The sequence below is a fragment of the Mobula birostris genome, chromosome 1, assembly GCF_030028105.1.
Source record: "Mobula birostris isolate sMobBir1 chromosome 1, sMobBir1.hap1, whole genome shotgun sequence".
Classification (NCBI taxonomy): Eukaryota; Metazoa; Chordata; class Chondrichthyes; order Myliobatiformes; family Myliobatidae; genus Mobula; species Mobula birostris.
This window is the reverse complement of record NC_092370.1, coordinates 19,404,785-19,431,989: the sequence shown is the minus strand read 5'-3', so window position 1 is coordinate 19,431,989 and position 27,205 is coordinate 19,404,785. Positions and strand designations below refer to the sequence as shown.

The 27,205-nt window shown below is 42.0% G+C and overlaps 1 protein-coding gene across 1 annotated transcript in view; it reads right to left on the bottom strand.

Moving 5' to 3' along the window:
* Positions 1-27,205, bottom strand: part of csmd3b (CUB and Sushi multiple domains 3b) — a 2,134,893-nt gene that overhangs the window by 210,744 nt on the left and 1,896,944 nt on the right. Inside the window, exons 40-41 of the mRNA XM_072277417.1 lie at positions 14,514-14,630; positions 12,753-12,962 (exon numbers count right to left, since the gene is read on the bottom strand). Coding sequence (XP_072133518.1) covers positions 12,753-12,962; positions 14,514-14,630 — 327 coding nt within the window. The remainder of the gene's footprint in view (positions 1-12,752; positions 12,963-14,513; positions 14,631-27,205) is intronic.

Below are 27,205 nucleotides of genomic sequence, written 5' to 3'. Positions count from 1 at the left end.
GTGATGCTATGTAGCCCCTCCATGATGGGACTGAGACAAACAGTTATGAGTAGAGTTGGTGAGATTCACCATGTTACTGGACTTTTCTCGGCACCTTTCTGTGCATATGTCCTTGATGGCAGGTAGGCTGGTGCCAGTGACGCTTTGGGCAGTTTTGACCACCCGTGGTAGAGACTTCCTGACTACTGCAGTGCAGCTTCCGTACCATGCAGTGAAGTAGCACGTTAGGATACTCTCTATTGCACATCTGTAGAAGGTTAACAAGTATAGACGTGCATAGTCCAGCTCTCTTCAGCTTCCTCAGAGAGTAAAGGCATTGGTCAGCATTCCTGATTGTGTAGGATGTGTTCTGAGACCATGTGAGGTTGTGCGCGATATGCATTCCCAGAAGTTTGAAGTTGTTTCCGCTGCTGTGCTGCCAATGTAAAGAAGGCTGGGTGTGAGTTCTCCCGAAGTCGATAACAATCTCCTTCGTCTTGTTAACATTGAGGAAAAAGTTTTCTGCCTGGCACCAGGCCTTGAGTTCTTCCACCTCCTCTCCGTAGGCCATCTCATTATTGCTGGTGAAGAGCCCCACCACTCTGTGTCATCAATGAACTTGGCAATGTGATTACGTACAGTTGTGTGTGAGCAGAGTGTACAACTGTGCGCTTAGCACACAGCATGGGGTCACTCATGTTGAGAATGATGGGGAGGGAGGAACGGCTGTCCATCCTGACTATTGGAGGTCTGGTGGTCAGGAAGTCCAACACCCAAATGCACAGTGTTTAGACCGAGGAGTAGGAATTTGTTCACCAAGGTCTGTGGGACAATAGTGTTGAATGCTGAACTGAAATCCAGAAACAACATTCTGATATAAGTGTCCTTGTTTTCTAGCTGTGTCATGACATGGTGCATGACAGATGCTGTGGCATCTGTCATAAAGCGGTTCTGGTCAAAAGCATGTTGGTGAGTGTGACTGGACTGCAGTTTTTGTGATGTACCATTTCCAGTCATTCGAAAGGACTTCATGATGATTGGTGTCGGTGCTATGGGGCAGTTGATGTTTAGTTCTGAAGATGTAGATTTCTTTGGTATAGGGATAACGGAGGCTGATTTGAAGCCTGTATGAGTGAAGTGTTGAAGTTGTCCATCAAGTCAGTAAGCTGGTGTGTGCACGCTCCCTGAATACTCAGCCTGGGACGTTGTCTGGCCCGGCAACCGAACAGGGGAAAACTCAGCAGAGTCCTTATCACAACTGCTGCTCAGCTGGAAGGGGAGGTAGCTTTCGTGGGTAGAGCTGTATTGCATGCCTCATGCATCACGGTTCTTTAGAGTGTTGTGGAGGGAGGCCTCACTGGTACAGTCAGCACTGTGTTTCTTTAGTCAGTAAAGCACTTAATGCCCAGCCACGTATGCTGGGTTCATTATCGGACAGATATTCCTCAATATTTTGTGCATCAGCAGTCTTTGTACTCTTGATGCCTAACATGAGGTTTCCCCTGGCTGCTCAGAGAGTTGTTCTGTCTCCAGACTTGAAGGCAGTGTCCCGGGCTTTTAGTAAGGAGTACACCTCTGCATTCAGCCAGGGCTTCTGGTTGGGCCATGAGATGAGTGTTCTTGAGGTACATAGACAGAGAGATAGGAGCAAGTGTAATAATGAGGTAGTGTTCAAGAATCGCTCAGAAATCTGACGGCAGAGGGGAAGAAGCTGCTCCTGAAACATTGAGTCAGGTACACGAATGGTAGGTCTCTCCTGTGGGAAGAGGCAAAGGCATTTGCACATGTACCCTCCTGCAATTAGATGAGAGAGTGGAGACCTCCTTGAAAAGTACAACTCTTGCTAGGGTTGATACAGAGCTGATATTTTCCTGGCTGGGGTATTGAGATCCAATCGAGATGCAGAATCTGCGCACAGATTTGAGCTGTGATAGTGGCATCCAATAAAGTTTCAGTGCTGTAGTTGGATCACAGCTGAGTTAACTTTAGAAACCTGCCGCATTTTGGCAGACCAGCTCTAAACATTTCTTGTTAGTTTACTCTGTACAGTTTTCTTTCCCCCCAGATGCAGGTACAGTTAGAAATTGCTACAATACATCATCCCATTCAGATTCAGATTGAGCAATTAATTTTCCTTTTGTGTTCTCAGGAGTGCGAAGGAAACAGAATTTATTCTGTCATGCTAATTTAAAACGTAGCTTAATTTCACTCTTCCCTTATCACTCGACAGATTTCTCTTCCAGAGGATTTATCATCAGTCAATTTACAGCCTGGCAACTGCATTCTGTCTCACAGGATTTAATCATTCACCATCATGGCAAACTATCCACTCCTTTGGATAGCAAACATACATTTGAACAGATAAGTTACTCTTTTATGTGACACGGAAACATTTCTTTACAATTATGGAGTCAGCATTTCAGCCATCACACACTTCACAGTGTTATTTCAAAGAGCCAAATGGGCTTCACTCGTAGAATTCACTGTGAATTACTTGTTTAGGTTTTAGTGTAATGAGTGGCAATAGTGCTTTAAAGAGCTGTGTGAATGTGGCCACCTTATTAAGCTCAGGACTAAAACTCAGTGAGGTCTTCTGTTGCTGTAGCCCATCCACTTCAGGATTTGACATGTAGTGCATTCAGAGATGCTCTTCTGCACACCACTATTATAATGTGTGATAATTTGAGTTACTGTTGCCCTCCGTCAGCTTGAATCAGTCTGGTTGTTCTCTTCTAATCTCTCTCGTTAACAAGGCGTTTACACCCACAGAACTGCTACTAACTGCATGTTTTTTTTGTGTTTCACACCAGTCTCCGTAATCTGTTGAATGTAAAAATCTCAGGAGATCAACAGTTTCTGAGATACTCACACCACCCCATCTGGCACCAGTTAATCCATGGTGGAAGTGACTTAGATCCCATTTCTTCCCCATTCTGATGGTTGAGCTGAAAAACAACTGAACCTTTTCTTCTTCTTCTTGTAAAGTTTAATGGTGTTTGCCAGACCAACATAAGGTGCATTACCACAACCACAACACAGCTGGGAATGTGCAGCAAAGAGACATGAAGTACCCCTAATAAACTACCCCCCAAAAAACTCAAATACCAAAAAGTCTAATGCTTTTTAGGAAGTCAGATATGCACTTATATACATTATGATGACAGTGATATCGTAACAAACTTTCCATGTTAATCTGTGTCTGTCCCAAAGATCTGAATTTATCAATTGGATGTTTCATTTGCCACCTCATAAGAACAGAGCTCAAACAATGTATGCCGTGCTGTTTCTTGACAAGTGCACTCCCTACAAATGCCCATATCATGCATATTAATTCTGAATAAGAAATTATTCAACTGAGTATGCCCAACATGTAAGTATAACTTCTTCCTTCCTTTTATATCAATCTCCTAGTTGATTTCCCACCATCCTCTGAATTTTATATAATATCATCCTTTCTTTTCCTTATCCCAACTTTGTTGCCCCAGTAATCAAATAGACTTTTTAATTATGACTTTCACCTCCACTTCATGCAAAGGCACCACTACATTTATATCCTTAACTTTAAGTGATTGCTTGGCTAGGATGTCTGCGCCTCATTTCCTTCAACACCAACATGGGTTGCAAAATGGATACACAAGCCTAGACCCTCAACAGATTTTGTCAAATCTCAGGAAGAACGTTTGGCCTGCAATTTGAAATGCCTATTTAATGGATGTCAAAAACAAGAATGAATCGGAGCACAGAAGTACATAATTTTGGAACGTAAACAGAAACACCCGAATGACCTGTTAATGGACCTTTCGAACCACATGCAGATATGTAAGAAGCTATAATATCTGCCTTGCACATTGCTGAACATCCTGCGCCACTGATTTAAAATAATTTTTTCATTTAGGTCCTTCCTTGAAGGCTTAACTCAACCACAGGAAAAAGGAAAGCCCGTGGAGGAGCAACAGAAGGGGGTACACTGGGACCATATTCTGCATTAAACAACCCAAGATTTTATGCCCATTCATTTCCCATCCACCCATTAACTGAAGACCTTACGAATGCAGTGCTCCCAACACTCCCATATTGGACCATTGCTAACTATAATGTGCATAGCTGTAAAGGCACTTCGCCCTTTTCTACCAGTAATGCTGAAATTGGGGATGATTTAATAGCACTACAGGTAAACTCAATGCTTTAGCTTGATCTTTATCTCAGAGTTTTAAGACTGCTGGTGAGGCTGACCCATAAGCAAGACATCTATAATCAAAGACAGATAGAACCATAGAACCATAGGACACTACAGCACAGAAAACAGGCCATTCGGCCCTTCTAGTCTGTGCCAAAACATTATTCCGCTAGTCCCATTGACTTGCATCCAGTCCATAACCCTCCAGACCTCTCCCATCCATGTACCTATCCAATTTGTTTTTAAAACTTAAGAGTGAGCCCGCATTTACCACGTCAGATAGCAGCTCGTTCCACACTCCCACTACTCTCTGAGTGAAGAAGTTCACCCTAATGTTCCCCCTAAACCTTTCCCCTTTCACCCTAAAGCCATGTCCTCTCATATTTATCTCTCCTAATCTAAGTGGAAAGAGCCTATTCATATTTATTGTGTCTATACCCCTCATAATTTTGTAAACCTCTATCAAATCTCCCCTCATTCTTCTACGCTCCAAGGAATAAAGTCCTGAACTGTTCAATCTTTCCCTGTAACTCAACTCCTGAAGACCCGGCAATATCCTCGTAAATCTTCTCTGCACTCCTTCAATCTTATTGATATCCTTCATATAGTTAGGTGACCAGAACCGTACACAATACTCCAAATTTGGCCTCACCAATGTCTTATACAACTTCCCCATAACATCCCAACTCCTATACTCATTACTTTGATTTATGAATGCCAGGATGCCAAAAGCCTTCTTTATCACCCTGCCTACCTGTGACACCACTTTCAGGGAAGTATGTATCTGAACTACCAGATCTCTTTGTTCCTCCGCACTCCTCAGTGCCCTACCATTTACTGTTTACCATTCACTACCTTGATTTGTACTTCCAAAATGCAACACCTCATACTTGTCTGTATTAAATTCCGTCCAGTTGGTCCAGATCCCTCTGCAAGCTTTGAAAGCCTTCCTCGCTGTCCACAATGCCTCCAATCTTAGTGTCATCAGCAAACTTGCTGATCCAATTTACACATTATTATCTAGATCATTGATATAGACAACAAACAACAATGGTCCCAGCACAGATCCTTGAGGCACACCACTAGTCACAGGCCTCCAGTCTGACAAGCAATCATCCACTACCACTCTGTCTTCTCCCACACAGCCAGTTTCAAATCCAGTTTACAACCTCTCCATGGATATCTAGCGTCTGAACCTTCTGAACCAACCTCCCATGTGGGACCTTGTCAAAGGCCTTATTGAAGTCCATGTAAGCAACACCTACAGCCTTTCCTTCGTCTACTTTCTTGGTAACACGCACAAAGCCATGCTGACCATCCTTAATCAGCCCTTGGCTGTCCAAATACTTGTATATCCGATCTCTCAGAACAGCTTCCAATACTTTACCTACTACTGATGTCAGGCTCACCGGCCTGTAATTACCTGGTTTACTTTTGGAGCCTTTTTTAAACAGTGGAACAACATGAGCTACCCTCCAATCCTTTAGCACCGCACCCATGGCTAAGGACATTTTAAATATTTCCGCCAGGGCCCCTGCAATTTCTACACTAGTCTCTCTCAAGGTCCAAGGAAATATCATGTCAGGCCCTGGGGATTTATCAACCTTTATTCACTGTAAGGCAGCAAGCACCTCCTCCTCTTTAATCTCTATATGTTCCATGACACTGCTGCTTGTTTCCCTTCCTTCCACATATGCTATGCCAGTTTCCTAAGTAAATACTGATGCAAAAAAATTGTTTAAGATCTGCCCCATCTCGTGAGGCTCCACATATAGACGACCACTTTGATCTTCTAGGGGACCAATTTTATCCCTTACTATCCTTTTACTCTTAATATACTTGTAGAAACCCTTCGGGTTTACCTTCACATTATCTGCCAAAGCAACCTCATGTCTTCTTTTTTGCCTTCCTGATTTCCTTCTTTAGTATTTTCTTACATTTTCTACACTCTTCAAGTACCTCATTTGTTCCTTGTTGCATATACCTGCTATACACATCTCTCTTTTTCTTAGCCAGATCGCCAATATCCCTTGAAAACCAAGGTTCCAAGGTTAAAGCAATTAAAGCAATTGATTAAATCTGATTAAAGCAAAATATTTGTTTAAGTGACCTCCTACTCACACCCCAATCACACCCAACTACACATCTGAGCACATCAAAAGCTTTTTTACACTCCTCTAGAATTTTATTCACATGCACCTTTCATGTTAGCCTTTTGTCCAGACTGATTAGGAGATTAACCAAATATGGCTACTTCCCACTACGCCGGATAATTTTGAAAACGCCGGTTTCGAGTAAAAACAACAGGCGTCCACACTAAGCGTTTTTCAAAATATCTCCGTCCACATTAGATGGATATTTGGGCGAATCTCCTCCTACTGGGCACACGCAGGACACACAGAAAACAAGCGAAGAGGAAAAGATATCCTTGGTGCGTGTTTGTCCAGTTACAGAGTAGAAAAACTTCAAAGGACTTGCCGTTGGCTCTCGCGCAGGAGGACTTAAAACTAAAAAAAAACAAATACTGGAGCGTATGGAGGCAACCGACAGGGAGTTCACAGAGAGTATGACCCAGCTGAAGACGAACATTGAAAAACTGACTAACTCTGTTGCATTTTTAAAGCACCTTGTTAAATATATAAAACATGTCTGCATCAGTGTTATCTTGTATTTCTATACAATGTTACATTAGGCTGTTACACATCTATTGTCAGAGAAGTACTTGCATAAATAGGTAAACCACCTTCATACAAGCAAGGACAGAAAACAGGGCAAACTGAGTATACGTATTTATTCAGTAAGCTATGGGTCAAAGTATTTGGTGAGTACATTTCTAACCCTTCTGGCTTCAGTCTTGTTGCCGTCTGTTCTAAAATTGTTAGGTGATTGCGTTCAAGAAAACAACGAAATGCCGCGCTGCGACCATCTGATCCGGCACATCATGACAGCGTTTTTAAATAGTCAAAAAAATTCACTTTACAATTTAACTCTCACGCCGTTCACATCGACTGCGCGTTATAACAGCTTGCACAGTACTCAGCAGAAGCAGAAAAAGCATTGTTGTTGTGGTGTTGTCATGACAGCGTTTTAAAATCTCTCCAGTTACCCTGTACACACTACAACGGATATTAGGCGTTTTCAGATTTATCCACTCTGGAGATCGTTTCCGAAAATCTCCGTTTTCGGGGGATGAAAACGCTATTTCAGTGTGGACAGAAGGTCAAAACGAAGAGAAAAAGCATTGTTTTCAAAATGATCCGGCGTAGTGTGGACGTACCCTAACTTGTGATCAATTGTGGGTGATATGTTGCTTTTAGAAAAACAAATAACTTGAGAATGAAAATGTAAATCTCCACTGACATCCTCATTCTCTGCTTCATTAGTAGTCGCCTGCATTTTCCTCACTCTATAGTTTACATTCCTACCTCTCTTCCTCACTGCACTATCATCAGCATATAACGATTTGGAAGTGCCTGAGCCAACATTCAAAAAAATATCATTACTGTAGTTATAATATTAAAAAGGAGTGGGCTACACACACTCCCCTGTGGAGTCCCATTCTCAATTTCACAGTTCTTAGAGAACGTTGTTCCCTGCTAATTTATAACTTCCTATCACATAAAAAATCTTGAATCCCATTGAACATTCTCCCACCTATTGCTATCTTTTTCCAGTTTAAGCAACAACCCTTGTGTCTATAATATATCATAAGCTTTCTCTACATCAAAGAAAACTGCTGCCACTGATTCTTTATTAACTTGGGCTTTATTAAGAGGAAAAGATAGAGTGGATAGCCAGCGTCCCTTCCCCAGGGCACCACTGCTCAATACAAGAGGACATGGCTTTAAGGTGAAGGGTGGGAAGTTCAAGGGGGGTATTAGAGGGAGGTTTTTTACTCAGAGAGTGGTTGGTCCGCGGAATGCACTGCCTAAGTCAGTGGTGGAGACAGATACACTAGACAAGTACATGGAGGAATTTAAGGTGGGGGGTTACATGGGAGGTAGGGTTTAAGGGTCAGCACAACATTGTGGGCTGAAAGGCCTATACCTTGCTGTACTATTCTATGTTCTATGTTTTATGACTATCAGATTCCAAAATTAATGCTAAGTCTATGGTTATTCTCCCTTTACGAAATCCAGATTGTCAGATTGATAATTTCCCACTACCTTCTACAAAATAAGAAAGCCCTGCTATAACCATTATCTTACATACATGTGAAGTTAGCGAAATAGGTCTATATCTTGAAGGATCTGTTTGATCCTCACCAGGTTTCAATATAGGGATAAAAACAGCTCATTTCCTGGAAGCAGGAAGTTGCCCTTCAACCCATATTGTATTAAAAAATTTCAAAGCCAACATAAGTTTCGAGTCAGATAATCATGTAAACATATAACAAATGCCATCTTTCCTAGGCGATGTATGACCAGCACTATTAATAGCCTTTTTAAGTCCAGGCAATATAAATTCAACATCCAAGCAGGAACTGAACATACTTTTCTTGGCAATCTGAGGATTGTTTGCCAAAGCTGTTTCTCTACAAGACCTCTCTTCTTTACTTAAATCGGTTGAACTATGTACACTGACATATGATTTTGCTAACTTTCTCCCCACCATACAAAACTGATTATGCATCAAGTTTTCTAACTCTACCATTTCTGTATCGTACCCCAAACTTCATCTACCTGGATCTTTTTCCCAATGCTATTATAGTACTTTCTCCAATACATTTTATTTGCCTTTCTCACGGCTTGAGCTCTTCTATTTTGTTTGAAAGATAAATAGGTGTAACACTGCCTAAAAGCTTTATTCAGCTCCTTCATAGCTCTTATACATTGATTCATCCAGCCAGGGAACAGCTTTCACTTTATTATCCCCCAGTCATCTGGGAATTGGTTCCTTAGGTATTGAGTTAATGGAGGTATCCTCCAAAACCAAACGATCAGGATATCTGCTTTCACATAAATCATCAAATACATCCCAGTTTTCCTCTTTAAAATTCCACCTGGGGTTACAATATTCTTTCCTCTATTCCCATTCTACAGATAATGGAGAAATGATCACTTCCCACTGTTTCATCATTATACGCACACTTGCTATATCCACAAATACCAGCATGAGGTCTATAGCAGAAATATTGTTGTTAAATGGACTTACCTTTGCATTCTTACCATCATTCAAGCACACCAAACACATTTCTTTCAGAAAATCTTCCACCACTATCTCATTCACATTTGTGTCACTACAAACCCGCAGACTACTATGAGCATCAAAGTCCCCACACCACATGACTTTATTTTTGCTATTTCCACCCACACTTTCCAATATATCAGGTGTTCGACTTTCACGAAGATTATAAAGATATTTTTATCCGTACTGTTCTGTTCTTTTCCCAAATTTCAGCCACGGTTGACTCATAAACAACCCTAATCTCCAGACTACTTTTCCACTCCTCCTCCATTAACTATTTTCCGATCGCATCTCATATCAACATAACCTTTTATCTTAGAACTTACACAAGATTTCAACCAGGTTTCCTGTACACATATAACTTCAATACATCTCTGAAATTCTTGATCATTAGTTAACAGGCTTCTCACATTTCATTGTAAGATTAGAAAAAAGCCATTAACAATCCCCCTTTGAAGTCTAAACATCATCTACACCTCCTTGTAGGGCATTGTTAATAACTTCCAGAGTTAAGTCTTTTATCTTTTTACTTCCTTTCATGTTTTATGACAATTATTTAGATGACAGAGTTGGTGGCTTTGTGGCCAAGTTTGCAGATGGTACAAAGATAGTTAGAGAGGCAGTAGTGCTGAGGAAGCAGGGTGTCTGCAGAAGGACTTAGACAGATTGGGAGAATGGGTAAAGAAATGGCAGATGGAGTATAGTGTAGGGAAGTGTATAGTCATGCACATTGGTAAAAGGAATACAGGCATGGACTATTTTCTAAGTGGGGAGAACATTCAAAGATCAGAGGTGCAAAGGGACTTGGGAGTCCTGGTGCAAGATTCCCTAAAGGTTACCTTTCAGGTTGAATCAGTGGTAAGGAAGGCAAAAGCAATGTTAGCATTCATTTCAAGAGGGTTAGAATACAAAAGCAAGGATGTAATGCTGGGGCTTTATAAGGCATTGGTCAGACTGCACTTATAGTATTGTGAGCAGTTTTGGGCTGGCATTGGAGAGGACACAGAGGAGGTTCATGAGAATTATCCCAAGAGTGAAAGGATTATCCTATGAGGAGTGTTTGATGGCTCTGGGCCTGCAACCACTGACGTTTGGAAGAATGTGGGAGGATCTCATTGAAACCTATTGAAGTTTGAAAGATCTAAATAGAGTGGATATGGAGAGGCTGTTTCTTATAGTGGGGGAATCCTGGACCAGAAGGAACAGCCTCAGAATAGAGGGACATTCATTTAGAACAGAGATGAGAAAACATTTCTTCAACCAGAGGGTGGTGAATCTGCAAAATTCATTGTCACAGAGGTTGTACAAGCCAAGTTATTGGGTATATTTAAGGTGGCGGTTGATCGGTTCTTGATTAACCAGGGCATTTAAGGTTATAAGAAGGCGGCAGGGGAATGGGATTGGGAGGGATAATAAATCAGCCATGATGAAACAGCGGAAGAAGAGTCAATGCACTGAATGGCATAATTTTCTTCCTATGTCTTATCTCTAGATGTTTTTCTGCAGCTTTTAATTGAATTTCCATGTCTTTGTCCTACTTTTAGTTTGTACTGTACAATTTACCACATCTGCCATGAAATTGACAAACTTTAGTTAATCAACCATCAATGGAAGTTTCTTATACAATCATGCACTTTACACGCCATCTTTAATCTATCTGTATTCTAGCTATTAATAGGTTTCATAGACAATAACCAGGGGTGGTAATGCGCATAAGCTCGAACTACCTATTAAATGCTCCCAATAACGTGCACCCCAAATATCCTCTGACAACCAAGTCTAACTCCTGGCCTTCACGTGTGGCTTAGCTACTAAGCCTGATGGAACCGTTTCTACTACAGGAGAAGGGGAAAAGTCAGGTTACTGACACCTTAAAACCAGTCACTTTAATTAAGTGGGACTTCTCAGCTGTGGTTGGCAGCTCATCTCGGAGAAGGAAAACTCTGATCTCAACCCCTCGTCTTCTTGCAGCTATACCCACTCATGGGGAATGGTTTGGGAGTAAACCCCTAGGAAAACTCCAGAGCTGGAGTCCCTAGGACAAGTCCTACATTGAGTTCAACGCTGACTGGCAACTCCTGCGACGCCACTGTATCGATCACTGCCATTCCTTTGGGTTCATCAGCTGCATGGAGGGGGGAACGTGCTGCATCGGAACAGCTTGCTCTCCATATCATATTGTCCTGGCTTGCATATTGACTTCAACGGCTTGGACACAGCATCCATGGTCGACCCTGGCCAATGGAGGCCATCAATAGGTCCAACTGGCACTGTCCTCTGTACTTTCTACAGAGCCTCTACATATGATATGCCCATTTCCTCCCGAACACACTGCAATTCCACAGGACATCCTGAAGAACACTGCTTAAAGTGTGCTTTAATACATCATCTTCATGCTGACTCAATATAATTCTTTGTCTATATCATTTTAATCAACCATGTCGTGGTTCAGCTATAATTATTTTGAACCTCTTGTATTTTCGTTTTTAAATAGTCTGTACCTATTTGTCACCATCTAAAATAGCGGTTCCTAACTATTTTTTGTATGCCATGGTCCAATACCATTAAGCAAGGGGTCCGTGGACTGAGCTGGAAAAATCTTGCCTGACAAATCCGTTGGAATTCTTTGAAGAAATAACAAGCAGGATAGTCAAAGGAGAATGTGGATGTTGTGTATTTGGATTTTCAGAAGACTTTTGTCAAGGTGCTGCTCATTAGGCTGCTTAACAAGATAAGAACCCATGGTATTACAGGCAAGAGTATTGGCTAATTGGCAGAAAGCAAAGGGTGGGAATAAAAGGAGCCTTTTCCAGTTGACTGGCTGCAGATGCACTTCGACCAGGGGTTCCCAACCTGGTTTTATGCCATGGTCCAATACCACTAAGCAAGGTGTACATGAAACCCTGAAACAATTCCAAACAAAACACAAGGACATGGGAAGGAATTTCACCCATTCTTCAACCTTTTTCCAACCTTTTTTTGCTATAATCTCAGGATCACCAGGATACACTTTAGTTGTTTTCAGCTATTCAAAATAACTGCAAATATGCTGTCACACGTCAAATCTAAAATAAATGTTTGATCCTCCCAAGCCATTTATTGCTGATTTTGAAACACCTTAAGGCATCATATTGGGCAGCAGCCCTAGGACTGAATATGGGAAAGCCCCAATTATCAACCTCCATCATCATGAGGTTTGAATGCTTCTGCCTAAAACAGGTGGGGAGCTCTTTTATTTTATAATCCGCATCATTGATAATCTGATCAATCACCTTTACCAAGTATAGCTTTGGTAGCAAATTGCACCAACCACATTTGTAGAAAGTGCACAATAAGACTCTTCAGGAATGAAATACCATCTGTTGACCTTCCAGCAATATAGTTATTATTTGCATTTTCTGACACTTACCTTGATACATACTGTGGAAGCCTTGTTTGTTTTGGGAGTAATCACTGTGGAAGTATATGGTCGTTTCGTGGGTTGTACTGAAAAGAGGTGCTGGAATCTGAGGACCACTAAATCTACCAATTATCGTTCCAGTTGTTGCAGACCCACTCCTCACTTCCATGTAATCGTGGATTGTCTCCGTGGAAAAATTAACAAACTGTAAGTGCACACCTAAAGATTACAAAACAAAATAAGTGGGAATTTAAATGACACAAACACGAGGAAATCTGCAGATGCTGGAATTTCAAGCAAATTTAGTTCTTAAATGATCCATGACAAAAACCCACCACTGTTGACACACTTGTAGCTTCATAAATTAAGATGTGCATAAAGGACAATGTGTGGATTCAATTTGAAAACCATAAGGTTGGAAGATCTTCCCATTCTGGCATAGCAGTCCTTGCCGCCTCTATTGCCACACTCTGGTTGGAGGAACAGCACCTCATATTCTGTCCAAGTGGCTTACAACCTGATGGCATAAACATCAACTTCTCTAACTTTCAGTAATTTCTCCCTTCCCCCCATTCCGGCTCTCCTCTTGCCCCTTCACTTCTCATCTGCTCATCAGGTGCCCCTCTCCTTCATGTTCTCTAATGCTCCATTCTCCTGTCCTATCAGATTCCTTCTTCTTCAATCCTTTACCAATTACACCTATCTCCTCTCAGCTTCTTACTTCAAACCCATCCCCTAGCCACTGACCTACCACCTACCAGCTTGTATTTCCCCTTCCCCCACCTGCTCCTTCCGGCTTCTACTCCCTTCCTTTCCAGTCCTGAATGAAGGGTCTCAGCATGAAACGTTAACTCCTCTTTATCAGAGGTTTCTAACCTTTTTTATGCCATGGACCTGTACCATAAACTGAGAGGTCCCGGACCCCTGCTCTAAATAGATGATGCCTGACCTGCTGAGTTCCTCAGGAATTTTGAGTTACTGTGGACTTCCAGCATCTGCAGAATCTCCTATGTTGCTTATTACCACAGTCACTCAGATCAGCAAGAAACTCACTCTAGACGACATCCAGTGAGACCCTCTCTCACTGCTCCCCCTCTGTGATCTCCGACTCTTCGACCACATCCTGACTCAGACCCGCTACCACAGACACGTCTCCTTCCTGGGAACGTGTCTCTGCCGCCACCCACTTCAACTCTGCTTCCCACTCCCATTCAGAAATGTCCATATATGGCCTCCTCTACTGCCATGATGAGGCTAAACTCAGGCTGGAGGAGCAACACCTCATATACCGTCTAGGTAGTCTCCAGCCCCTTGGTATGAACATAGAATTCTCCAACTTCTGGTAATTCCCTCCCCCTCCCTTCCCCTATCCCTATGTCACTCTGCCCCCTCCCCCAGCAGCCTACCTCCTCCCTCTTGGTTCCACCTCCTTCTACTACCCATTGTGTTTTCCCCTATTCTTTCTTCACCTTTCCTGCCTATCACCTCCCTGTTTCCCCTCCCCCACCCCTTTATCTTTCCCCTTACTGGTTTTTCACCTGGAACCGACCAGCTTTCTCCTTCCCACCCTCCCCCCACCTTCTTTATAGGGTCTCTGCCCCCTCCCTCTTCAGTCCTGACGAAGGGTTCCGGCCCGAAACGTCGACCGATCTTTTCCACAGATGCTGCCCGACCTGCTGAGTTCCTCCAGCGTGTTGTGAGTGTTGCATAAACTGAAGCTGATGGACAAGTCTAAATTGTATGCAAAATGTTAAGTTCCTCTTAACTTACCGAAGCCTATCGGTAGGGTTATTGACCACGTGCAATCCAGGCTGCTAGGGTAGTTTCCAGGGAAACCAGGGCTAAGGACAACGCCACTGAAGCCAGTCAGAGAACCACCACACTGGGCTGCAAAAAAGACAAGTTTAGATATGAAGAAAAGTCAACAGAGTGAAAATAATGTGCTGACACATATACTGGACTGTCATCAACACAGTTTAGAATTTTAAAACAATAACAAAAATACCAATCGTATTTTCTTGGCAAGAAATAGAAGACAAGTGCTTAATTTTTGCCTCAACATCAGTTTTGGGCTAGTTTGGATGAGGATAAGACCATAAGACATAGGAGCATAATTAGGCCATTCAGCCTATCAAGTCTGCTCCACCATTCCATCATGGCTGATTTATTATCCCTCTCAACCCCATTGTCCTGCCTTCTCCCTGTAATCTTTGACACACTGACTAACCAAGAACCCATCAACCTCTGCTTTAAATATACTCAATAATTTGGCTTCCACAGCTGTCCAAGGCAAAAAATTCCACAGATTGACCACCCTCTTGCTAAAGAAATTCCCCCTCATCCCTGTTCTAAATGGACAACCTTCTGTGCCCTCTGGTCCTGGATTCCCCCACGACAGGAAATACCCTCCCCACACCCACTCTATCTAGGCCTTTCAACATTTGATGGATTTCAGTGATTTCCCCTTCATTCTTCAAATTCCAGTGAATACAAGCCCAGAGCCATCAAACACTCCTCATACATCAACTCTCTCATTCCTGAAATCAGTCCTGTGAACCTCCAGTGGACTCTTTCCAATGCTAGTATATCTTTTCTTAGATAAGGGGGACCAAAATTGCTCATAATGCACCAAGTGTGTTCTGACCAATGCCTTATATTACATCCTTGCTTTCATATTTTAGTCCACTGAAAATGAATGCTATCATTGCATTTGTCTTCCGCACTACTGACCTAACCTGTAAGTTAATCTTTCGGGAATCCTGCATCAGTATCCCAAATTTCATGATACATGTCAGTGATATTAAACCTGATTCTGACTCTGATTCTGAGAAATCAGTTACGAATTGCTCTCAGGTGTAACAGATTGTTATTCACATACGAGGACCTGCAGAAGTATATCTGTTCTAAGAGGCAACCTCAGCCACTGCTATCTTTGCAAGGGATTGCAAAAATCTGTTTTTCATTAGAAACCAACTGTCAACATGCTGGTTTAAGTTGGTGCTGGTGAAGCACAGCGACAACTTGTTGGTACTAAACAAAGCAAACAAAATTATAAATTATTGTATTAATCACACTTTTTCTGTTGAATGATCACTAAAGTCAATAGCCTCAACTCCCTTTTGGAGCTGAGCTTTTGAACGGCCTATAAGACCTGGCATTTTTACAGTGTGAACTGAAGACTTGAAGGTGCAGTACAGTTGTAGCGTGGTGGGTATGGGCCGAATCGAGGAGGCAGGGCCCAGATCCAAGAGCGGGGAATGAGCCAACGCTTGGCCCCTGATGGAACAGACTTGGATGCGATTCGATGCGGCAGAAGTGAGGAGAGTGGAGGTGGCAGGGCCTGAGCCAGGTCTGACAGTGAGGTTTGGCCGATTTATACGCCAGGCCAGATTGAAAGGGTCAGGGTATCAGGGGCAGAGGCGATGGGCGGGCTAGTTCAGTTCATTGCTCCACAAGGTTTACTCGACTCTAGACAGGACTGAGGCTGTGGTCTGCAACTAATGGACTGATGACTGGCTTAGTGGCTGTGGACTCGCTTTTGTGAACTACAGTTCTGAATGTTATTTAGAAACATAGAAAATCTACAGCACAATACAGGCCCTTCGGCCCACAAAGTTGTGCCGAACATGTTCCTACCTTAGAAATTACTAGGGTTACCCGTAGCCCTCTATGTCTCTAAGCTCCATGTACCTATCCAAAAGTCCCTTAAAAGACCCTATTGTATCCGCCTCCACCACCGTCGCCGGCAGCCCATTCCACGCACTCAGCACTCTCTGCGTAAAAATCCTACCCCTGACATCTCCTCTGTACCTGCTTCCCAGCACCTTAAAACTGTGCCCTCTTGTGGCAGCCATTTCAGCCCTGGGAAAAAGTCTCTGACCATCCACATGATCAATGTCTCTCATCATCTTATACACCTATATCACGTCACCTCTCATCCTCCGTCCCTCCAAGGAGAAAAGGCTGAGTTCACTCAATCTGTTTTCATAAGGCCTGCTCTTCAATCCAGGCAACATCCTTGTACATCTCCTCTACCCATTTTCCATGGTTTCCACATCCTTCCTGTAGTGAGGTGACCAAAACTGAGCACAATACTCCAAGTGGGGTCTGACCAGGGTCTTTTTTAGCTGCAACATTAACTGTCGGCTCCTAATTTCAATTCTACGATTGATGAAGGACAATACAGCTTATGCCTTCTTAACCACAGAGTCACCTGTGCAGCTGCTATGGACTCAGACCCCAAGATCTCTCCGATCCTCCACACTGTCAAGAGTCTGACCATTAATACTATATTCTGCCATCATATTTGCTTGCTTTTATTATTTTCACAATTTAGTTTTTTTTATGTTTGTTTTTTGATTTTCTTTTAATGGGTTCTTTTGGATTTCTTTATTTCGTGGATGCCTGTAAGGAGACGAATCTCTAGATTATAAATAGTCAACATAATTTGATAATAAATGTACTTCGAGCTTTGAAGAAGGCTTAACTTAGGGTGAGATCTAAGTAGACAGCAGAGCCACTGGGAGGTTCTACCAGATTTTAATTTAAATGATCTAATTAATCTCAAAATAAAGCAACAAGGTTTACATTTTCTTCCAAATACTAAGAGGCAAATCTGCATCCCCAAAAATATGAGTATGATCACCTTGAGTGCACCCTCAGTAGCACTCAAGCAACCTGGTTGTTGAACTTTCCAGAAGCAAGGTGTCTGCGGAAGAACTTCCACAAATTAGGAGAATCGGTAAAGTAGTGGCAGATGGAATATAGTGCAGGGAAGTGTATGGTCATGCACTTTGGTTGAAGGAATAAAGGAATAGACTATTTTCCAAACAGGAAAAAGTAAAATCATTAATCAGAGGTGCAAAAGGACTTGGGAGTCCTTGTGCAGGATTCCCGAAAAGTTAACTTGCAAGTTGAGTTGGTAGTAAGGAAAGCAAATGCAATGTTAATATTCATTTTGAGAAGACCAGAATATAAAATTGTTTTCCATGGTGGGGGAGTCTAGTACGAGAGGGCATGACTTAAGGATTGAAGGGCGCCCATTCAGAACAGAGATGCGAAGAAATTTTTTTAGCCAGCGGGTGGGTGATAAGCTCTTGATTAGTGACAGTGTCAAAGGTTACAGGGAGAAGTCAGGGGAATGGGGTTGAGAGGGATAATAAATCAGACATGATGGCATGGAGGAGCAGACTCCATAGACTGAACGGCCTAACTCTACTCCAATGTTTTATAGTCTTGTGGTTCTATTATGTCCGACACATCTGAGACTTCACCTTCCTGCAGTAATAAGGTTGTATCTCCCACAGTTCAAATTTTAGGAGGTATCTTTTCCTGGGAATTTATAATTTGAGCTATAAAACATTGGACAAAATTTAAACCCTGGGATTTTTATCATATTAACAATAAAATATTAAACATTTTTATAATACTATGATAGTAAAAATAATATTTTAATTTTTATTAAACAAATATAACAATGCAGTTATAATAATTATTATCCGATGATGCTTAAGAAGCTTATGAACCACTTAGCCCTGACATCAAAAAGCTTAGTTATTATGGAAAACTATCCTTCCTTCTGGTACGCGCTTTAGATCACTGTATGTCAGGACAAATAGGTACAAGAACAGTTTCTTTCCCTATGCCATCAGTCTTATGAACACTTGAATTTTAGTCTACTAAAAACCAAGTCCACCTGTACATACACAGGTATACCTCATTGTACATAGCTCACAATTATTTGAACTATTGTTTTGTTTGCTTTTTGATTCTGTACAGCGAGAGCTCAGGGAAACTGGCATCAAATTCCCTGTATGTGTCCACATACTTGGCGATAATAAAGGGTTCTGGTTCTGATCTGTAGGTATATTCAGAAAGAAATGCTTGAAAGAAGTCGGCAGTTTGAAGCAGCATGATACAATGCTGATATACTCTTAACATTTATATGTTTTCATGTACAACTAATTATTGGTTTCAGTAGCTAAAAAGCTGAGCACTGAACACCAGCTTTCAATGACGATTTATTACATTTGAAGACCAGAACACAGACTGAGAGAACAATACTGCAAATCACAGATTATTATAAATGACTTTGTTAATCTAGCCAGAAAAGCATCATTGATGAAGTACATTGGTTTAAATAAAATGGTTGTAAGACAATGTGGTGCAAATATATAATCAATGTACCCTGCAATTTTGTTTTACAGCTCTACAGACCAAACATTGCTCTGAGTAGGAAATTTATACATGGCCTGAAAACTGTTTGGAACTTTAAATGTTCCTTTCTGTAGATGGGAGTTGGTGTTCAGTGGGCTGGCGGTTTATTATCAATGAGTTACCAGCTTCCATTCTGCATTTATTGTTACAATTTGTAACAGTGGTGTAACTGACATCGTAAGTAAGTTCAAGCTGTAAAATGTTTCAAAGTAAAGGTGTGGTATGGTTATTACATAGAAAATACATAATTAATTACAGGCAACTTCACAGTTATATTAACATAGATTTATTATCATTATACGAGGAATATTCTAGCTTTGAGGCAACAAAGACTCTATGCAGGAGTGTTTCAGTTACTGCGCAGCTTAGACAGAACAATGCATATAATGCAAGCACACATATAGAGAGATGAAATAAACCAGCTGTGTGTGCATTTTAGGTGTTTCCCATCTCTCTTAATTATTCATTCTTTTCCTACTTTTTGAGAAAATAAATATTCACTCTGTGGTGAGTCTGAAAATAACATGTGAAGAGAAAATGCAGACTTCAGACCAAGCAAGAAGACTTGTCTGCCAGCTGACTGGTAACCACGGACCAACTGGGGACACCAGCAACGTTACTAGGTACAGTGACAGCTAACCAAATCTGTTTGAAGTGTGAAGAGAATACCAGCCAAAAGCTCAGCAGATAATGTGGGAGTAAGAGTCTCCCAGGTGTATACTTCAGCAAACATTGACACAATTCTTGTAGAGAAGAGTGAGGCTATGCAGATTCAGTGTTGCATTAGAATTAGAATGGTCTCTCAATGAGTGTAAATAAACACATTAAGGCATGGTGATTAGATTACTGAGCTACAGAGTGCAGCTCTTAAACTAACAACATACATACAAGTTGCTGGTGAATCCTTCGTCAGGACTCGGCCTGAAACGTCGACTGCACCTCTTCTAGAGATGCTGCCTGGCCTGCTGCGTTCACCAGCAACTTGCATGTGTGTTGCTTGAATTTCCAGCATCTACAGAATTCCTGTTGTTTCAGCTCTTAAACTAGTTAGGCATCAAAGCGTAACAATATCAATTTTTAGTAGGACTGAGATCATAAGAAGATAAATGGTGCTCAGATTCATCGAAGTTGCTGGTGAACACAGCAGGCCGGGCAGCATCTCTAGGAAGAGCTAGTCCTTCAGTTAGTCCTGACGAAGGGTCTCAGCCCGAAACGTCGACTGCACCTCTTCCTAGAGACGCTGCCTGCCCTGCTGCATCCAGCAGCAACTTTGATGTGTGTTGCTTGAATTTCCAACATCTGCAGAATTCCTCATGCTCAGATTCAGGCTGGTTCTATTTAAAGCCTTTGTGAATACAATCAAGTTTGTCACCAAAGACACTCTCAAATTTCTACAAATGTAATGTGGAACGCATTCTAATTGGCTGCATCACTATCTGGTATGGAGGGTGAGGTGGCGACTACACAGGATCAAAGTAAGCTGCTGAAAGTTGTTAGCTTGGTCAGCACTAGCTTCACAAGCAGGTAGGACGTCTTCAAGCAGCGATGCCTCAAAAAAGGCCACATCCATTATTAAGCAGGCCAGGCAGCATCTATAGAAAGAGGTACAGTCGATGTTTCGGGCCGAGACCCTTCATTAGGACACCTGACAGTTAGTCCTGACAAAGGGTCTCGGCCCGAAACGTCGACTGTACCTCTTCCTATAGATGTTGCCTGGCCTGCTGCGTTCACCAGCAATTTTTATGTGAGTTGCTTGAAATTCCATCATCTGCAGATTTCTTTGTGTTTCCATTATTAAGAGCGCCCATAACCCAGGACATGCCCCCTTCTCATTTTTATCATCAGGAAAGAGGTACAGAAGCCTGAAGGCACACACTCAGTTATTCAGTAACAGTTTCTTCCCCTCTGCCATCCGATTTCTGAATGGACATTGAACCCATCAACACTGCATCACTACTTATTTAATTTAACTATATATATAGTATTCCAATGTACTGCAGCTGCAAAAACACCAAATCTCACAACATACGCCAGTGACATTTAACCTGTTTGATTGTGATCATGCGGTCGTGCATGCAGCCTGGTACAGCCATTCCGATCTATTCTTTTACTTTCTTCTTCTTACTTTTAATTTACGTTATTTTTTGTATTTTTTTTCTCACGGTAACACGTCGAAGCTGCACCCTCTCTAATATGCTGGTAGAGAGAGTTTTATTTGGGTTTTCTTTAGCGCTGGAAATGGTTACATCCTGACACGCGGGACAGAAGCAAGGTCGCATTGTGTATTCCACGGACCAGCAAAGACCGGCCGGCTTAGCGAACAGAGCAGTGGACACCCCTGCTGAAAACCGGTTGAAAACACACAGAGGGGATTACAAAGCTGAGGAAAGAGGACCGGGTCGAGACAACAGAGACTTTTGGAGAAGAGGAGTTCGGTGGTAATACCATTCCGCCTGACCGGAAGTGCACCGAGAGCGGTAAGCGTAAAGGAGTTGGGTGCTTACTGATCTGGTTAACAACGGATGGTGCAATCGGGGTATATTACAATCGAGGAACGTGTTTGCAGACTGGATATTGAACTATTTACTGTTGGACTTCGGCCACATTCCACAGTAATAAAACACTTAGCGGCACGGGAGGTCATTCCTGCCTGTGGCCATCGAACGTGCAGTTCCTCCCATGGAGGATCGGACACCCTGAGCCAATAGACTGGTCCTGGACTTATTTTCCATCTGGCATAGTTTTGCATTTTGTTGTTTGACTTTTGGGGTTTATTTGTATTGCTATACTTAAGCTCTATTCTTGGTTGGTGCGGCTGTGACAAAACCAAATTTCCCTCGGGATTAATAAAGTTTATCTATCTATCTTGTGAACCACAATCAGTGAGATTATTCAGAATCTCTGAAGGAATCTTCTTGGCACAGCCAAGAAGGGCCAAAAAGCCTGTTTCTGTGCTGTAGTTTTTCTGTGGTTTCTATGGAATTAAGTAGCAGTGGGTGCTCAAGGTCACAAACAAAAGAAAATCTGCAGATGCTGGAAATACAAAGCGATGCATACACAACATGCTGGAGGAACTCAGCAGGCAAGGCAGTATCTGTGGAAAAGAATAAACAGCCGATGTTTTGGGCCGAGACCCTTTATCAGGGCCCTTCAAAACACAATATTTCATAATGGGTTATACCCCTGCTCAAAGCGATTTAAGACGCAATTCAACATTGCTTAGCTAAGTCTTGAGAGGTCAGTGAAAGAAGTAAGTAAAAAAGAAGCAAAATTGAAAGTAAATTGCTTTAAATTTTTCAGCAGAGTTTGTATGTTAACAAGATTTGGCATTCAGAAATGAGTATATTTGACAGGATATAATGCAAAGGTATCTCTTTGGAAAACGGGAGACATCGTTATAAGAGAACACTGAAAATATTTCATCCCTATCAGTCATGTACAGTTAAACGTTGAAGGGTTTTGTGATCATGAATGTATACCAGATATTAATTAGTCAGAGGTTGTAGAATAAAGACGAGAGGGTTCTGCTGAACTGAATCAAGAAGGAAACAACAATGGCCTTCACTCCTTTAAGAAGATCAAAGGTTTAGAAAACCTGCAGAACTATTAAATACTGTTTCCTTTTAAGAAAGAGAAAGGATGTTGTGTACATAAATATGGAAAGTAGGAATGACATCTCAACACACACACAGAACAGCTGGCGAACTTAATAAGCAAGATGCACAGGTCGATAAGTCTGTCAGTGATTCATTGTATTCCTGGCACTACATTCCATTAGAATAAGAACCCGCATATAAATTCATTGATTACATGAAGACTGAAGAGATGAGATTTTTTTTGAAAGAAAAATAATCAGCGCATTATTCAATGTGTTGATTATCCCTCTGGAGTCTATAATAACTCTGAAGGTGAATTGAGTTTTTTTCTTCATAAAACGAATCATCATCTCCAGGACTTTGGGAGTCGTCAGGTACAAAGTGACTTGGGAGTCCTCATGCAGGATTTCCTAAAGCAGGGGTTTCCAACCTAGGGCCCATGGCATGAAAAAGGTTGGGAACCTCTGCCCTAAAAGTTAACTTGCAGATGAGGAAGGCAAATGAAATATTAGCATCCATTTCAAGACGACTAGAATATAAAAGCAAGGATGTAATGCTAGGGCTTTATGAGGCCTCACTTAGAATATAGTGAGCAGTTTTGGGCCCCTTATCTGAGAAACAATGTGCTCTTATTAGAGAGGGCTCAGAGGAGGCTCATGAGAAGGATTCTTGGAATTAAAGGGTTCTTATATGGGGAGCATGTGTTGGCTCTGGGCCTCTACTTGCTGGAATTTTGAAGAATGAGGTGGGAATCTCATTGAAACCTACCAAATGTTGAAAGGCATAGATAGAGTGAATGTGTAGAGGATGTTTCCTATAGTGGGAGGGTCTTGGTCTGGAGGACACAGCTTCAGAATAGAAGGACATCCTTTAGACCATAAGACCATAAAACCGTACGTTATAGGAGTAGAGGTAGGCCGTCTGGTCCATCGAGTCTACTCCGCCATTTAGCCATGGGCTGATCCCCTCTCCCCTGCCTTCTCCCCATACCCTTTGATGCCCTGGCTAATCAAGAACCTATCTATCTTTGCCTTAAATGCACCCAATGACACAGCTGCTCGTGGCAAAACTTCCACAGATTTACCACCCTCTGATTAAATTAATTTCTCTGCATCTCTGTTCCAAATGGACGTCCTTCAATCCTGAAGTCATGCCCTGTTGTCCTGGACTCCCCTACCATGGGAAATAACCTTGCCATATCTAATCCATTCAGGCCTTTTAACATTTGGAAAGTTTCTATGAGATCCCCTTCATTCTCCTGAACTCCAGGGAATACAGCCCAAGAGCTGCCAGATGCCCTTCAAATGGTAACCCTTTCATTCCTGGAATCATTCTCATGAATCTTCTCTGAACCCTCTCCAATGTCAGTATACCCTTTCTAAAATAAGGAGCCCAAAACTGCACATAATACTCCAAGCGCCGTCTCTTATAGAGCCTCAACATCACATCCCTGCTCTTATACTCTTTACCTCTAGAAATGAATGACAACATTGCATTTGCCTTCTTCACCACTGACTCAACCTGGAGATTAACCTTTAGGGTATCCTGCACAAGGACTCCTAAGTCCCTTTGCATCTCTGCATCTTGAATTCTCTCCCCACCTAAATAATAGTCTGCCCCTTTCGTCTCCATTTAGAATGGAGATAAGGAGCAATTTGTTTAGCCAAGGGGTGATGAATCTGTAGCATTGTTGCCACAGGCAGCTTTGAAGGCCAGGTCATTGGGTGTACTTAAAGTGGAGGTTGATAGATTCTTGATTAGACAGGGCATGAAAGGTTACAGGGTGAAAGCAGTGGAATGGGGTTGAGAGGGAAAATAGATCAGTCATGATGAAATGGCAGAACAGACTTGATGGGCTGAACGGCCCATATTCTGCTCCTATCTCTTAGTGTCTAGTGGACCTCCTGGTAATTTCACAATAAGGTGTCAGAAATTATTAACTGAAGTCACTTCATATCACATCACAACAAGAAAAAGTTGTAAACAATGAAGCAAAGAAATCTTCAACACCATCACAACCTTGCCCACTCACAGAAACCTGCTTGCAGGGAAAATTTAAATTTTTTGGTGGACATGTTTTGTCATTTTAATAGTGGGCCAAATGGTGGTGGTGTTCAGCTATGTGTATGATTTAACTCACAATCTTCCAAACAAACAGTAATATGCTAAGTCTGGGAATAACTGATGGATTCGCTCCCTCTTGACTCTCCAGAAAACTAAAGCCAGTGCCAGGCCGGAAGTAGCTCAGGATCCAAGATCCCAGTGTAATTTTAATAAGAATTGTGCAGTACTCTGCAAAACTCTTAGGCACATATATTTGTAGCTAGGGTGCCAAAGATGTTTGCACAGTATTATATTTGTCAACAGGGAGCAGAGAGTGAGTTTGTAAATCTGGCAGGATTGTTAGAGATGACGAGGGTAGAGCACTGCAGGTGGGGTCATGTGATTCCAAACAATTGGATCATTACAGAAGGCCTCTCTGGTGCTTCCTGTTCCCTCCCCTCTGCCTTCCCCTTTTCCACACCATGATTCCCCTCTCCCCGTCTCCTTCCCACTCTCAGTCCACAGCAGAGACCCATATCAGAATCAGGTGTATCGTCACTCACATATGTCATGATTTTACTTTTGCAGCAGTAGCAGTACAGAGCATGTATTATTAGACCATAATACATAAAATTACTGCAGTACTGTGCTGAAGTCTGAGGCAACCTAGCTATATATACAGTATACGCCCAAGCCTTTTGCACAATACCGTATGTATGATGATTAGGAAGCAATGAGAGAAACAAAATCAGTTGCTTCTTTCATTATATTGCATAAATTAATCAGTTAACCTAAACTATTTACAAATGTGATTCATTTGAAAGGCCTGGATATAGTGGACGTGGAGAGGATGTGTCCTATAGTGGGTCAGTCTAGGACCAGAGGACACAACCTCAGAATAGAAGGACGTCCCTTTCGATCAGAGAGGAGGAGGAATTTCTTCAGCCAAAGGGTGGTGAATCTGTGCAATTCATTGTCACAGATAGCTGTGGAGGCCAAGTCATTTGATATATTCAAAGCAGAAATTGACAGGTTCTTGATTGTGAAAGAATCAAAGGAGTGTGAAAGCTATGGGACAAAGCAGGAGAATGAGGTTGAATGGACAATAAATCAGCCATGGTGAAATGGCGGAGTAGACTTGATGGTCTGATTGGCCTAATTCTGCTCCTATCTCTCATGGTCTTTGAATAACATTTTATTTTTTCTTTTACTTGCCTACTTCAATTTCAATAGATTTTAAACATCTCTGATTGCCAGGGATATTAAAATTGATAAAGATCACACAAAGGCTTTACAGCAAAGCTCTGACTCCAACTGTGCTGATGTTCAGGGATATTTCATGGGATGTACCTACGGGGAGGAGGGAACGTCGACTCAGAGGCCTGTGTCGGGCATTTTCATGCCTTACAAGGCGCAGGTTGGAAGTCTATGTGGGGCGCCACTACTTGCACAGACTAGAGCAATGTGTGATTAAGTGCCTTGCTCAGCTGCACAAACATGCTGCCACAGCTGAGGCTCGAACTAACGACCTTGAGATAACTAGACAAACACCTTAACCACTTGGCCATGTACCTACAAGCTGATCCAACTGAGGGTGGATTGCCACTCTTGTCAGACTACTAGTCCTCAGAGTGCATTGTGGGCAGTGATACGGTCCTTGCTGTACAAGCACAAGCTCAAAAGTTCACAGTTCAAAGAGGGATAGGTTGAGCAAGCTAGGGCTTTTCTCTCTGAAGCAATGGCGTATGATAAGGGTTTACAACATGTTCACAGGCATAGATTAATTGGATAGCCAGAGACTTTTTCCCAGGGCAGAAATGGCTAATACAGAGGAAGTATAATTTTAAGGTGATTGGAGGAATGTAGAACACCTATAAGAAGTATTCACCCCTTGGAATTTTTCATGTCTTATTGTTTTAATTTGGCTTTTATTGACACTGATCAACAGAAAAAGACTCTTTCATTTAAAAGTGAAAACAGATCTCTACAAAGGGATCAAAATTATTTATAAACATAAAACAATTGATTGTACAAGTGTTCATCCCCTTCTAGTCAGTATTTAGTAGATGCACATTTGGCAACAATTACAGCCATGGGTCTGTGTGCATCAGTCTCTATCAGCTTTGCACATCTGGATATCGCAAATTTTCCCCATTCTTCTTTACAAAATGGCTCAAGTTCTGTCAGACTGCATGGAGATCCTGAGTGAACTGCCCTTTTCAAGTCCAGCTACAAATTCTCAATTGGATTGAGGTCTGGACTCTGACTTTTTCTAATCCATGACACCAACTTTATTGTTTTTCAGGCATTCTTGTGTAGCTTTGGCTTTATGCTTGGGGTCGTTGTCTTGCTGGAAAACAAATCTTCTCCCAAGATACAGTTCTCCTGCCGATTGCATCAGGTTTTCCACCAGGATTTCTCTGCATTTTGCTGCATTCATTTTACCTTCACAAGCCTTCCAGGGCCTGCTGCAGTGAAGCACCCGCCACCGTACTTCACGGTAGGGATGGTGTGTTTTTGATGATGTGTGGTGCTTGGCTTACAACAAACAGAGTTTATTGTGATGTTCAAAAAGGCTCAATTTTGCTTTCATCAGACCATAGAACC